This window comes from Rhincodon typus, chromosome 25 (genome assembly GCF_021869965.1).
Source record: "Rhincodon typus isolate 14 chromosome 25, sRhiTyp1.1, whole genome shotgun sequence".
NCBI lineage: Eukaryota > Metazoa > Chordata > Chondrichthyes > Orectolobiformes > Rhincodontidae > Rhincodon > Rhincodon typus.
The window spans coordinates 19542350-19557640 of NC_063356.1; the positions used below are offsets into that span (position 1 = coordinate 19542350).

General features: G+C 41.1%; 1 protein-coding gene across 5 annotated transcripts in view; it reads left to right on the forward strand.

Moving 5' to 3' along the window:
- Positions 1-15291, forward strand: part of pacsin1b (protein kinase C and casein kinase substrate in neurons 1b) — a 98137-nt gene that overhangs the window by 35154 nt on the left and 47692 nt on the right. For all 5 annotated transcript variants that reach the window (XM_048612214.1, XM_048612212.1, XM_048612211.1 and 2 more), the window contains exon 3: positions 7539-7695. In XM_048612214.1, coding sequence (XP_048468171.1) covers positions 7539-7695 — 157 coding nt within the window. The remainder of the gene's footprint in view (positions 1-7538; positions 7696-15291) is intronic.

Here is a 15291-nt window from a genome sequence, read left to right on the forward strand (position 1 = left end):
TTCATTGTATAATAGCGACTTGTCAAATGGCTGTATATGCTTTGTAATTGCACTTGATCAGGGTTACTGAGTATGAGATAAGATGACAAGATCTCAGGAAAAGGTTTGTAGTAAACATTTCCATTCAAGAGTCTGTGTGAAGGATACAACGTTAAGGAAAGGGCTTAGTTTGCCTATTCAAAGGACCCTATGTCTAAAAGAATTCAGACTAGCCATGTCAAGTACTTCCTGAATGGAGTGTAGTAATATTCGTGACTTTGTGTGTTTGTGATGCCTGAAACAGATACAATCTTCCCTATATTTTAACTAATCCCATGGTGTAAATAATTTGAATCCCTTGGTTACATCCATTTAGCATACCATTAGGGCCAGAAAGAATAACTTGTCTGAGGAAAGATGGAAATAATTTAATCTAGTGTAAAACTGATCATGAGCTGGGTAATTGTGTTTTGCATAATCATATAAGAATACGAATTTATTTTCCCCAATAAATGTTGTGAGCTGAATTGCATGGCAAAAGTGCCCGAAGTGTTTTATTTAGTTTCCTTCCTTTCTTTCTTTCTCTCTCTCGAGTAAATGCCCCCATAATTTGGAAAAGTCTCTGATTTGCATACTGAACCCTAACGGTGTGAAAATTTGATTTATTACTGTCACAAGTACCAAGGTACAGTGAAAAGTGTTGTCTTACATGCTTTACAGGCCAGTCATACGATACAAGTGCATCAGGGTAACGGAAGAGAGTTACAGCTGCCAAGAAGGTGCAGAAAGATATCAACATTAACATTAAAGAGGTCTGTTCAAAAGTCTGATAACAGGGAAGAAACTGTTCTCGAATCGGTTTGTCCATGTGTAGAAACTTCTACCTAATGGAAGAGAGTATAACTGCAATAGGAGGGGTCTTTTTGATAATGTTGGTTGTTTTCCCGATGCAGCGGGAAGTATAGATGAAGTCAATGGATGGAAGGCTGGTTTGCGTGTTGGACTGGGCTGTGTTCACAACTGTGTAGTTTCTTTTGGTCTTCGGAAGAGCAGTTGCCACACCATGCTGTGATGCAGCTAAATAGGCTGCTTTCTGTGGTGCGTTTATAAAAAAATTGTAATAGTCTTTATGGCTGTGCTGAATTTCCTTTGTCTCCTTAAGAAGTAGAGGTCTTGCTGTGCTTTCTTGACCATAGTGTCAACGTGGGTGGACCAGGACAGATTGGTGATTCATTCCCAGGAACGTGACAGTCTTGACTGTCCTCCACTACAACATCATTGGTGCAGACAGGTGCATGGCTTCCAGTCCGCTTCCTGAAATCAATGACCAGCTCCTTCCTTGTGCTGACGCTGAAGGAGAGATTGTTGGCTTTACACCATGCTGTTAAATGCTCTATCTCCTTCCTGTAATAAGTAATAAATACCTCCTGAAATTATAGAAAAGTTTGAAGCAATTTACCTTAATGATTGCCTTTCTGCTGTGTTGGTCCCACTTGCCCAACTGTTCTTTCAGTGGGACAATAAGGTAAAAGCTAAGGCCAGTCAGCCCATTGATCTTCACACTTTGTTATATTTCATTTTGCCTTACCAATCATTCAATCTTTAGTCCCCTAATGCCTCTGATGTCAGTATCTTCTTTGGTTGACCATTCCAAATTTTTATCACCTTTCAGTAAATAAAACACTTCATAAGATCTGTTTTGAATTTTGCTCTTCAGTGATTTTATTTGCCTCTTAATTTTTCTGATCTGCTAGGACTGATTTTTGAAATAAAATTTATAATTAACTTTTTAAATCTCTAAGGTTTTGGAGTAGATTTGTAGCTCGGGTTGTGGGTATTGAGGTTGGTTGGTATGTGTTTTCATTGGCGAGCAGTGCCTGTGCCTTGTAGTCCCTTTTATTCAGTATTACTGTCTTACGCCCTTTATCTGCGGGTAGTATTGTGATGTTCTTGTCCTTCTTCAGTCCTTCCAGGGCCTGTCTTTCCAATGTGTTGAGGGTGTTGAGTTCGCTCCAGTCGGCCTGTCTTACTGTCTGCCTTATCGTTTGTTGTGTTTCTTCGTTGATATTGTTGATCCTGCAATTTAAAATTTTGTTCTTCCATCTATACAGTACAATCTTTAAGTAGCTAAAAGAAAACTTGTTCCAGTTATTTTCTGTCTTGTCAGACTAATTTTATTCATTTTTCAATACTTGCAATGTTGACTATTAAATGTTATGCCAGCTTTGGAGTCCACGATTAATGAAGGCAAACATTCATTCGTTGCATGTTATAATAACAATAAATGATATTTTGCAGAGGAATACAATGAATATATATCACCAGTTTTATATTGTCTGTATGTCTTTAATGTTTTTCCCCAGGTACCTCCATTACAAATGAGTTCTGTCGTAGTAAGGCTATCCTGTAACTCCTAAGCTGCGATAGTTTGTCCCACTCTCAGCCTTCTCCGTGCCATAATAAATCTGAATCTGGGCAGCTAGTGAAAACTGTAGAATTTAGAGTAAACATGACATTTTTACTGGTATTATGATTTTTTTTTTTAAAAAAAGATGATGGGTTACTTTTTCCGATTTTGCATTTCAACACGAGTGACTCAGGAGAATGTATTAAGTCCCAGAAGGAGGCATTTACACAGATCTGTCAGAATCTGTACCAATCTAGCACAGGAATCTTCTTAAATCACATCATTAAAACAAGTGCCCTCCCCTGAAAGTACTCTTGGAGCTGGTGTTGGGCATAAGGGCTGTGATTTATAAGGGAGGAGGCTAGAGTATCTATCCTCAGTGTTTCAATTTTATAGGTCTTTGCCTCATATCAGTGTGTTAGATTCTTAGGGTGGTAAACTCCTCTCCTTGGATGTGGCGAGAGAGGTGGAGAGAAAGAGAAATAATTACGAGAGTTTGCCCTGGAGAAAAAATGTTGCCCTGTTCTTGCCACCCACGCAACTAAATGCTGGGCAAAATGTTCATTGAATGCTTGAGAGCCTTGCTTGCTGCTGAGTCCAGAAATTGAGTGGTCAATAAATGGCCACTTAATGGCCTCAACTCACCTCCTTAATGGCCACACTCCCTGCTCACTTGCTTCTCTAACACAGGGACAGTGACTAGCTTCCACTCTGGCAATGGGTACCGATTGCCCACTGTGTGACAAGGTAGAAAGATTTACCTTTCCACTCCCGGATTCCTTCCAGAGGAAGTCTGAATGGTGATCCTTTAGGACCTGGAAGCTGCTGGCTTCCAATTGATCAGGAACTTGGTCTGCCAGTATCAAGGCACCTGATAGGGTGAGAAACTTTGCCTGCATTGCCTGTCAGCTCTTAATGATCTTACAGGCAAGTGATAAGCTGTTATCTCAGCATTGGATGTTGTGTGTGTATATTGTCACCCTTGCTCCCACACTTAAACAAAACTTGGGAAAATCTTAGCCTTAGAGTTAAGTGTTTCAGCAGTCATGCTTTAAACAATTTAAAGCAATGTGGGATTGACTACGATGGTAGACCAGCAAGGTGCATGTACATCCTGTTTGTGAAAACCTCCTGCATCATCGATTAATCCTGATGTATGAAGTGCTTGCAGAATGTTCAGAGGTTGTCATAACACTTTGGAAATCAGAGTGTTTACCCAAACATGAGTTCTGGAAGGTGCTGGAGGTAAGGCAGTTGATAATGACCACCAGACAGGTAGAAGGAAAATACAGTGGACCAGAAATGTCTAAGCCAGTGATTTTTCACTAACCAGTTTTCAGTGATGAATTCTGGTAAAGTGATGATCACGCTAAGAAATGTCAGGAGAACAGACTGGTGGTTATATAACCACCAGTGTGATTCCTGAGTTGTATGTTGCCTTCTTGGTACCAAGCTAAATGATATTACTGAATGAGTGATGGATGTTCTTCAAGAGGAAGGCAAAACGACCGAGGTTGTGTTCCAATTTGGAGCTAATGGCATAGGCAGTAAAACACTTGTCTGCACTGGGTGCTGAAAGTGGATAAAGAAGATTGGAAACCATGAAAAATCTACAGATGTGGAGCACTGCACCAGAGAACATGCTCCAAAGTTCTTGATTTGTGATGGAAGTCTTGGTGGGAGAGAAGCAAAGGAGGAGACAGATCCGATTACTTCATTGGGCTTGGAAACCCTCCAGGCCAGTACAAAGATGTTAGCTGTTGTAATAATTGAGAGTGGGACCTTGGACCTACAGTGCCACAAGAAGCTCAATGACATCATGTGAATGGCCAAGGTCCGTGAATGTAAATCATTCACCAACTGCACCATCCGCCTCAAGTACTGCTGCATGCACCTTCACTCAACTGTCAACAATATCAATCAAGACTCAAATCTCATATTCATAGTCTTACCCCTCCACCTTCACAAAGTGCTGTTGCAGGACCCTCACTCATTTTGTAGTCAACTATTCCATTACAGCAAGCACAGCAACCAAACACACACCACCACATCACTGACAACACATCAGAGATAGTAAGAACTGCCGATGCTGTAGTCTGAGATAACAGTGTGGAGCTGGAGGAGCGCAGCAGGCCAGGCAGCATCAGAAGAGCAGGAAAGTTGACATTTCGGGTCAGGACCCTTCTTCAGAAATAGGGGAGGGTGAAGAGAGCTCTGAAATAAATAGAGAGGGGAGGGGTGGGGTTGGGCAAGGTAGGTGGGATGGTGAAAGGTGAGTGCAGGTAGGCAGTGGTGGGGATTGGTCAGTGAGGTGGGAGGAGCAGATTCGGCATAACTTTCTCAAGGTCCACCATGCTCATCTCGCTGTTTATGATTTACAAACGGTAGCTAACGTAACCACATGTCTTCATGTCTCTTGCTTTCTTTCTCTAACCTTTCCCTGACCCAACCCTGCCTTTTATACTTTCAGATATCTGAGAACTATCGCAGGCAGATGTTGCATGGCTTTTGCTTTTGCTTCACTAAGCTTGGGTCCTCAAGTATTTTCATGGAGTGGCTCCCATGTCCAAACTGAATTTCAAATTCTGTGCCAGATTGAAGCCAGGCTCCTTCATTTTTCTTGTAAATAGCCTTTTTGGTGAACTACCAATGCACCAAGCATTTGTGTATGCATGCCCATCAGCTTTTCTGTATGCATCACTGCATTAAAACTCTCCTCTAAATCCTCTTGAGCAGACCTTGTTTGTGGACCTCACTGTTTGGAGGCTGTCACCTACTTGATTTCCTCCTTTTCTCTTTTTCCCCCACCCCACTAAAGCTGTGGCCTTGTTTAGAGCAATAGGTTGGCTTTCTCAGTCATGGGGCATAATCTGACATAGATTTTCAAACATGGAGTTCCTAGAAAGATGGGCATGGATTTGAGATACAACATGCCCAAGGGCTTTGGAAAAGAAAGGAATGTTGGACATGGAGCTGTAGTTTCAAGGACTGTGGGGTCAACAGTAGATTGAAGATCGGTCATCCTTAATGTTCAGATTAATACTAGATGGCAGAGGCTCTCTCAGCACCAGCCCCATAATGTCAAGATCCATTTCCTTCACCAGCTCAGGAGTTGCAAGTGCCCTTGTTCCCATCAGTTTCTGCTCTGTTACCTTTTATTGTATGCCACCATTACCCTGCAGGAGAAGTCAGACTGTCACTCTATGGCACTGTTTTTGAGTTAAAGTTCCTGGCAAACTGAATAACTGTAGGTATGTGGATGCAGTGAGATGTGACTGCGAGGCTGACTGAATTGCAAAGTATGTACGGTTGAGGTAGAGCAACTTAATGTTACGCGCAAATCCTGACTGTCGTGGGTGAGTGATGATGAGGATATGGCGTGTTAAACAGCATGAAACATTGGGGTGAGTAGGAGACGTCACATGAAGATGTGTTCACCGATTTTGATCACCCAAATGAAGTCATTCTACTTCCTGTGGCACCTTTTGCCAAGGTTCTCAGGACTGCAGAATTGGACCTTCCTGGCCACCTGCATCCATTCCTTGAGAGTCTGGTCATTGAGAACCTCCTGGCTCCCTGCAAATGCATTTCTTCTCCTCCCTCCTCCTCCCTCCTCCTGTATTGTCTCCTGCACCGAACCTCTCACCTATTAACGCTCCCTCGGACTGTAATCTGGTTCTTCTTTCCATTTCATTTATATGTCACCAGTGTAATTCAGTAGCAGCTTTTAAGAGAGGCAGACCCTTTTTCAAAGATTATACTGGTGCATCACACAATTATTGCAGTACTGTGATGTTCCAAGTTTATTTCTCCACTGGAGAGTACTTCCAAGTGGGATCATCTCCACGACAGTACTTACACTGTTTTGGTACAGATATGATTGGCTCAATGACCTATGTCTGCACCATATCAATTCTATGATTGGTTGCAATCCATTTGGATGTGAGACTTCATGCATATATTCAAAATCTTCAAATTGAGCCAAAATCTTTCAAACATGTACCCTGAACAGCTGAAAGAACCCAATCATTTGACCTCCTGAATGAAGGCTGTGGAGCAGATGGATCTCAGCATTCCTGTGGGTTTTCAGGTCCAGTTTGAGTAGAACTCATATATATATAAATTAGAAAAATGGAAATATGCAGTTTAAGTAAAAACCCTATCTTTGCAGTGAATTTTATGAAATGCCTATAAATTTATCTTTAAAGATGGTCAAAGTTCTTCTGTTCTGTACGCGAAGGTAAATCAGAAAGTAAAACTGCAGTGGCAGTTGAGCCATTATCTAACCTGTGGGAACCTATTTAAATTCTACATCTCGGCACTCCACAGTGTGAATGTGAATATCAGTTCTAGCCATGGGCATAGAATTGATTTGTGTGCAATATTGAAATGAAATTTCGCAGTTCCCATGACTGAGCTGCACTGCTATATTTTTCTTTAAATTGCATTTACTATCAAAGACTCAGATTGTGCAAGATTAAAGGTTTGGAATGTTGGAGTCCGTCCATAGGCAATATGAAACTAACATAGTTTTCAATAGTAGAACTCAGATTTCTGATTATTGCTCTTTCCAATTTAAGTTCCTAGTTTATTTTGTTTAAAGATGGTAAATTATTTTTCTGTACATGTATTTAGTAAACATTACTCAATATATCCAGTGGTGGTTTTTTAAAAATTGAGAATGCTTGATGTTGCTGTCTCATTAATACCCTTTTTATTTTATAGTACTCCGTCAAGTAAATTGGTTCCATTACATATCTGAATCCTCAGTGTTTTGGAATCTGCTCTCTTTTTTCTCATTTATCATCTCTCTATTTTTGCATCTTTTTGAACAGAATCTACATCCAAAGTAGTATTACAGATGTAATAGCATATGAACAATCTCTCTCATGCTCATTTGTCTGAATTATTATAAATTATGATATTTCCAGACAGGTAGATCCATTTAAGCCAGTAAGTACAAAACAGCCAGCTAAATGTTCAACCAGACACTATTGTTGGTAGAGATCATTAGTCGTTTTAGTTTTGGCAGTGGCCATGCTTTAATGCATAGAGGTGATAAACTGTGGAGAGAACAACCAGCTAAGTTTCTGAAAATGGAAGGTTTTCATAATTCTATTGGTTCTGATAATACTGTGCATTTTTCTTCCAGGTTGGGAATTATAAGCGCTCAGTGAAACGTATCGATGATGGGCACAGGCTGTGCAATGATCTTATGAACTGTGTCAATGAACGAGCTAAGATTGAAAAATCATACTCCCAGCAGCTGACTGACTGGTCTAAAAGATGGAAGCAACTCATTGACAAAGGTATCTCGACCACTTTGGCTCAGCAAGTTGTTAAATTGTAGCCACCTTTTTTCTAAAAAAAAAAAAAAGGGCTAGTTTCATTTGTAATAGTATTTGGGTTGGGGGGAAGGTAGAGATCAGGGTTTTAAAGGAGATTTTTTCTATCACTATTGATAAACCATTGTAATTATTGTGATAAATTAATACTATTTGAGAAGAAAGTTGTTAAAATATGCTTCCTTCAAATTGTGGATCATAACCAGCTACTTTCTTCAACTATGTTCCGATCTATAATTCTAACACTATTGAATTGAATCAATTTGGCATTGCTATGAAGAGAAGGAAATCCAAAAAGCCTGGATCACTAGTGGGAATATTTTATTTTTTTTTTTATGCAGACACGGTCTGGTTCTTTGAACAAGAGTGTCATTTATCCTAATTTGTTTTATTAATTACAGTTCAGCTTTCAAGAAATAACTTAGCTGTAGATGGGGAAAATTTCCTTAGCTACTTGCATGGCTAAGTGGTACTAGAATTCTTAAAAAAAAACCCAATTTGCTTCTCTTCCAAAATAGCTACAGGTATTTATGTAATTTTCACTCTCACATACCATTCACATTCTGCACTTGGTCCTTAACTGGCATTGAACTTTGAAGCGGCTTAATTAATATCCACGCTAGGCAAGGCTGCTGATCACAGCTTAGCTTATTGGCAGCTGTCTGTGGACCAACACTGGGTATGTCATCCAGGTGAATTCTTTCCAGAGAAAGAGCCAACTTAACAGATTTCTGTTGCACTGCCCTTTAATGCTGCACCCCGAGAAGTATCTTCTCCAGGGTGACCTTTTTCCTGTTTTTCTGAGGGTAATGAGTGATCCTTTAAGACCATGCAAGGAATAATTTCTTCGTGAAGAGCATTGTGAATCATTCTGCTACTAGAGTTCCGTGGATGCTGAGTCATTGTGTATATTCAAGCAGAAGTGGCTCTAGATTACTGGACTGTGCAGGAATCATAGGTTATGAAGATCGGGCAGAAAAGGGGATTTGAGATCTGAAATCAGCCATGATCCTATTGAATGGCAGAACAGGCTTAAGGCCTCATGGCCTGCTCCTGCTCATATTCCCTATGATCTATTGTATTTTCAACACTTTAAGCAAAACATTAATGACACCATTTTCCTTGCATGGGGCCATTTTCGCTATGTTGCTGACATTCTAATAACAGCTGCAGTTGGCTTTGATTTGCCTGTTCTTTCTGCAACTTTTTACTGTCTGTGTTCTCCACTAGTTTATTTTACATTTCAAAAATATACTTTATTCAAAAAAATCTTTGTTGACATAAAGACAGTTGGGCTTTGCCCAGTTACATATCAAGTAAACAAGCAAAACGTTGGACTTTGGTTTTTTTGGATCGAGTCAAAGACCTCCCTTACATGTACAATACACGTACAATACTGATGTTTACATATATTTGAGGCATTGGAAGCGTTTAATAACTGGACAGACCCCCATTTATCTTTAAGCATGATCTCGCATAGTGGTCTTTCCCCACTGTGCCTTGATGGCAGCTGCCCCAAGCTTTAGTGCGTCCCTCAGCACGTAGTCCTGGACCTTTGGAATGTGCCAGTCTCCAACACTCGGTTGGTGTCAACTCCTTGTTCTGGAAGACCAAGTTCGGGCAGACCAAATAGCTTCTTTCACCAAATTGATGGTCCTCCAGGCGCAGTCGATGTTTGTCTTGGTGTGCGTCTTGGGGAACAGACCGTAGAGCACAGAGTCTTGTATCATGGAGCTGCTCAGGACGAACTGAGACAAAAACCACTGCATCTTCCTTCAAACCTCCTTTGCAAAGGCACACTCCAGAAGGAGATGTGTGACAGTTTCAACCCCTCAGCAGCCGCTATGAGGGCAGCGTGCGGTGGTGCAGGCTGACCGGACGTACATGAAGGATTTCACAAGTAGTGCCCTGCTCACCACCAGCCAAGCGATGTCTTGGTGCTTGTTGGAAAGTTCTGGCGATGAGACATTCTGCCAAATGACTTTGACAGCCTGTTCAAGGAACCATGCGAAAGGATCCACCCTTTCCTTTTCCCTCAGGGTCTCGAGGACGCTACGTGCTGACCATTTCATGATGGTCGAAGGTTTTTCTTGTTGCAAATTTCACCACGAAGGACAGGTGATATGGAAAAGACCAACTACTTGGCAGCAGCGAGGCCAGTTCCATCCTTCGCAACACCAGTGGCAGGTAGAACCTCAGTACGTTGTGACACTTGGTGATTGTGTACCGAGAGTCTACGCACAGCTTGATGCAGCAGCATACAAAGGTGGCCATCAGGATGAGGGCAAAATTGGGTATGTTCCTAAACCACCCTCCCTCCCCCAGTCTAGAGTTTTATTAATGGTGACCATGTGGACCTGGTCTATCTTAGGCTTTCATATGAAACAGAAGATGTCTCAGGTGACTGAAACAACAGGGTTTTGGGGGAGATGGGCCAGACCTGTGCTATGTACAAAAGCAGAGAGTGCCTCACACCCGATGACCAGGTTTTTATGTGCGATGGAGAGGGAACAATGCCCCCAAAGGACCAGTTTCTGCTTTACTTTGGCAATGCACTCCTCCCAAGATTTTGTGCACGCCCCATCCCCTCCAAACCATATTCCCAGCATGTGTGGCAGCATCTGTGGAGAAAGAAAAATGGTTGAGGAGAGTCCTAACTTTCACGGAGCAGATAAACCCTGTGGTTGGGTGTCATATTTAAAAGTCCAGCCGTGCAACTCTGTGTTTTATGGAAGTGTGTTGTGAAATATTGGATTGTCAGTAAAAGGGAAGAAGTTGGAATGCTGAATAAGGGTATGTTAAAGGCTTCCACAGTTTGTGTTTGCAAGCTGACAGTGTAGTAGAAAGACACAGGAAACAATTGCAGTATTTCACCGAATTTGGGAAACCATTAGATCTCCAATGAATACAGGCCCAACTGACTTAACCAGACCTTTATAAGACAGTCCCTCCATACCTGGTATCAGCTTGGTGAACCTTCCCTGGACTGCCTACAGTGCCATTATACCTTTCCTTTTGAGAAAGGGTCCAAGACTGTTCACAGTTATCTGACTAGTGCCTTGTATAGTTCTAGCAAAACTTCACTATTTTTATGTTCTCTGCCATTTTAAATAAAGGCCAGCGTTCCATTTGCCATCTCTATTACCCACTAAACCTTAATGCTTTTCTTTTCAGATTTATGGACAAGAACTTGCAAATCCCTTTTGTTCTGTAGCTTTCTACAGTCTTTCTCAATTTAAATAATATTCAGTTCCTCTGTTCTTCCTGCCAAAGTGCATGACCTCAACTTTTTTCACATTATATTCCATCTGCCAAACCTTTATTCACTAGTTTAATCTGTTTATATTGCTCTATAGATTCATTGTGTCACCCTCGTCACTTGCCCTCCACCTATTTGTCATCTGCAAACTTGACTGTAGTACATTCACTTTACTCATCCAAGTCAATAACACATTTTGTAAATAAATGTGGCCCCAGCACTGATCCCTGTGGCATTCCAATAGGCATAGGTTGCCATCCTGAAATTGCTCCCCTTATCCCAATTTCTTGTCTTCCATTTGTTGGCTGTTCCTCTATCCATGCTGATATACCTCCAACACCAGGATCTTATCTCTCACCCTATTAATTAGCCTAATGTGTAGTCCCTTAACAAATGCTTTCTGAATATCCAAATATTATTACACACATGCTTTCCTTTTATCTATCCTGCTTATTACCTCCTTAGCGATTTCTGGTAAATTTGTTAGGCAAAGTTTTTTCTCTTCATGAAGCCATGCTGGCTCTGCTTGATCATACTATATATTTCTCAGTGCTCTGAGGGGTGGTTATATTACTGAAACATACATAATTCTGAGGGGGCTTGATACTGTAGCTTTTGAGAAGATCCAACCACTAGTGGGCTAATTGCAAACTGAGGACGTAGCACTGAGACAGATTGTGTATTCAGTGATTCATTTACGCCATGTTTTTTTACTTGCTTTCTCTCTTTTTGTCCTCTTTCCTCTGCTACTTCCACCTCACCACTTTGCCCACCTAGATTGTAACAATAACTACGCTCCAAACATATCTTATTAATTTAGAATGGTTTAGAGCATTCTGTGACTGTAAAAAGTGCCATACAAATACAAGTCTATCTGCCTTCCTTTTAATGATTATTGCTGCAAGGTTACTATGGTAATATTAATCCTGCTGCATCAGCCCCCCAGAAGGTGCATCTGAACAGTGCAAAGACAGGTCTTTGAGTTAGCCTAATGCTGCCCTTTTTCTTTGCCTCTAGACTTCTGCAGGACTGCAAATTTAACTGTGCCATTGAGGGAACCTTCGGCCCCAATATTTACTGGGAAGTAGGTGCTCATAACATCTAAGAAATCCAGAATTTTCTTTGCTGCTTCCCAGGAGGCAGCCAGCTAGACTTAAAGGAAGAAAATGAAGTGGGAGATTGAGGATGAGGGCAGAAGAGATTGCTAATTGTGGAGCGTTTGAAGTGATTGCAGAGAGGAAAGTGGATAAATGCTTACAGTGGGATCTGGCCTTTCACACCCATCTTCAGCTGCCGTCATTCCCAGTGCTCTGGTGAAGAGTAGGTCAGATTTCAGATTTTTGAAATGCTAACATTACCCCAAACCCCATCCTGTCTTTGGTGGCTGAGTGTTTGCAGGTTGATTAAATTTTCTCCTGAACTCATAGAGCTGATTTATGTTTTACTGATCTAAATGCTGGGCAGACATGTTCAGCAAATATTGAACCGCTGCGCAACTGCCTCTTACGGTAATCTTTGGCTTTTGAAGGCGTACATATTATACGTCTGTCTTGTATCCTTTTTGGCAGTGGGGACATTCAGGGTTAAAAAAAAACAAAAACATATTTTGCCATTAATTCCACTTAATATTCCAAATTGAAGTCATAAACGTATTTTTTCTATGTATTCTTATTTGTTAATTTGATGTGCAATTCTTTGATGGAGTGTAGGATAAATCATGATAATTGGCTATGTAATTTGGGTTTCCATGGAAACTAGTTTCACAAAGAATATAGGATGCACCTATTAGCTTTCTGACTTGGTTACATAGCAACCAGCATAAATATTCTGTGGATTTTATTTTAAATACACTTCTTAGTTTTCAAAATATATGAGCATTAAATAAAGACAAATGTAATGTGCTTGATCACTCCCAGAGAATGAGAAAGACACTAATCTTGAACTATTTGTGAACATGTTCTAGAAGCCAGTTAAACCTCAAAGGGTTAAAGTTATTTATTGTGTTTATACTTTTTGTCCTGTATAATGTATTAAATAGTGGTGCTCAAAACCTGTTTAGGTTTAAATCTAAAGGCAGAACAAAATGCACAATTTTGACAAATGCTAAAAACTCTTGGTGTATTGGCATTTTCAGGTGTCACCTACTGTCTGTCTGCATGGTTGCAGCAGCTATTTCTGGGACTCAGCAATGCTTTTTCTATAATTGGAATTCATGTTCTCTGTTTTCTTTATTTTACATGCTTATGCCCAGGGTCAAAAAGAGTTTCCATTGTATTTGTTATAGCATCCATAATTGGAGCATGCTGTCCTATTTTAGACTGGCAAACTCAGTACAGGCTTGAAAATGCACTGGGTCTTCTGAACGAGCAGGCATAGCTTTACCTTGTGCCTTTTCCAATAATGTCACTGGTTTAACCTCCATTTTTAAAATTTTTTTTTAGAATCTGGCTCCTTTGTGCCTTTTTGCACAATGCTTTGAGTGCCATTTTGGTTTCAAACTTGTGCCTGTGGCACACACGAATACTTCTAGTATAAGCCTCGTCAAACAGCAATTTGAGTGCAACAAGCAAGAGAATACTAGAGATACTCAGCAGGTCTGGCAGCACCTGTGGAGAGAGAAACAGAGTTAATGCTTCAAGTCCTGTATGACTTCTTCAGAACAGCATTGCTTTTCAGGATAACATTTTGAATGTGTTTGCATGGGACACAGCGACCGTCTGCTAGAAGTATGCAGAGTAGGCAGATTGTGATGTCAGTGAGCTAATAATGCTGATTTGACAGCAGGATGCTATTTGAAATTCAACCCTGTAGTCAAAGACGTCCCTTAAATGCATGCAGAGAACACGTGTTCGGCAACAGGAAGAAACCCACGCCAGGGCTGTTTTTAAGGGATCGTCAGTTATTTACAGTTAGTTGCTGATTGATTTTCCCTCGGCTCCTGTGATTGTGGAAATGTTGGTTAATAGAGTTCAGTAAGTTGCTAAAATTTACTGGGGGACATGTGGACTACTTAAAGACACTGTCCTGACTTTGGTTTTGCATAAACTTGCAGGCATTGGTGCAGCAGTATGAATTCCCCTTGGATTATGGCATGAAGGGGAAAAAAAGCAGGATTACCTGCTGGAAGCCAGAGAGAGGCTATCAGTGACAGGCCATTTTTACCTCAGGTTTTCAAGGAAGCAATCTGGAAAGTGTGTTGGGTATCTGTTTTTTCAGGTAAGGATGTCCTCACTGAAATCTGCCAAATGCTGCAACCAGACCTGCTGTCTGCCAAGCAGAGTGAGGACAGCATTGCCAGTGCTGTGAACATGATTAAATGTTGAACTTCTTGACCAGGAACCTTTTTTGAGACTGGTTTGACAAGAACTATCAGGAGATCCAAGATCTCCTGGATCATAAATACGAGGCGTTCCAGAACTGGCAGCTCCACCAAAACTTGAGCGGGAGAAACAAGCCTGCAGGCAACTGAAGGTCGAGATACAACACAAAAAAAAAAAAAATCCTGTGACCTAAAGAATAGATGGTGGGCAGCAAGAACGCAGGAGACTCAGGACCTCACCTACAGCCATGATAAGTGCAGCTTCTTCAATGCAATCAAAGCCATCTATGGTCTGAATACCCAGAAGACTACTCCACTGAGAGTCAAAAATGGAATGTTGCTCATCAGGCAGGAGAGGTAGTCAGTGCCAGCTGGAGAGAGAATTTTGTGGATCTTCTCAACCAAGACACAGCTTTCGATGCAAGTGCTGTCAATACTATCCTGCAACGCACTACCTATCGGCATCTCGGGGCACCTCCAACCCACCATAACATCAAAAAATGCCATCCAACAGCTTAAAAAAAATAACAAGGTCTCTGACACAATGGAATTTCTACTGAAGTACTAAAATATGAAGGAGAAGGCACTCTTGACATGAATCCACAATCTCATCGCTCTTGTCTGGAAGTAAGACAGCATGCTGGGAGATCTCGGATGGTCTAACTATTGAAATTGGAAGGATTTCCCTGCTGTCTTTGGCAAGAGTTGTTGTGAAAATTCTCTTCAATCACCACCATCCAGTGGCTGAAAAGATCCTTCTTGAGTCTCAACTGTTGTCTGGCAACAGGCACAATGGATGCGATTTTCAGTTTGTGACAAATCCAAGAAAAGTGCAGGGAACAGCACTACCTTCTGTACGTGGCTTTCTACAATCTCGCAAACATCTTTTTTGATTCTGTCAATTGTGTGGGTTTGTGGAATATCCTCCCCAAATTCCTGCTCACAGAAATTCCTCACCATTCTCTGTTTGTTTCACGTTGAC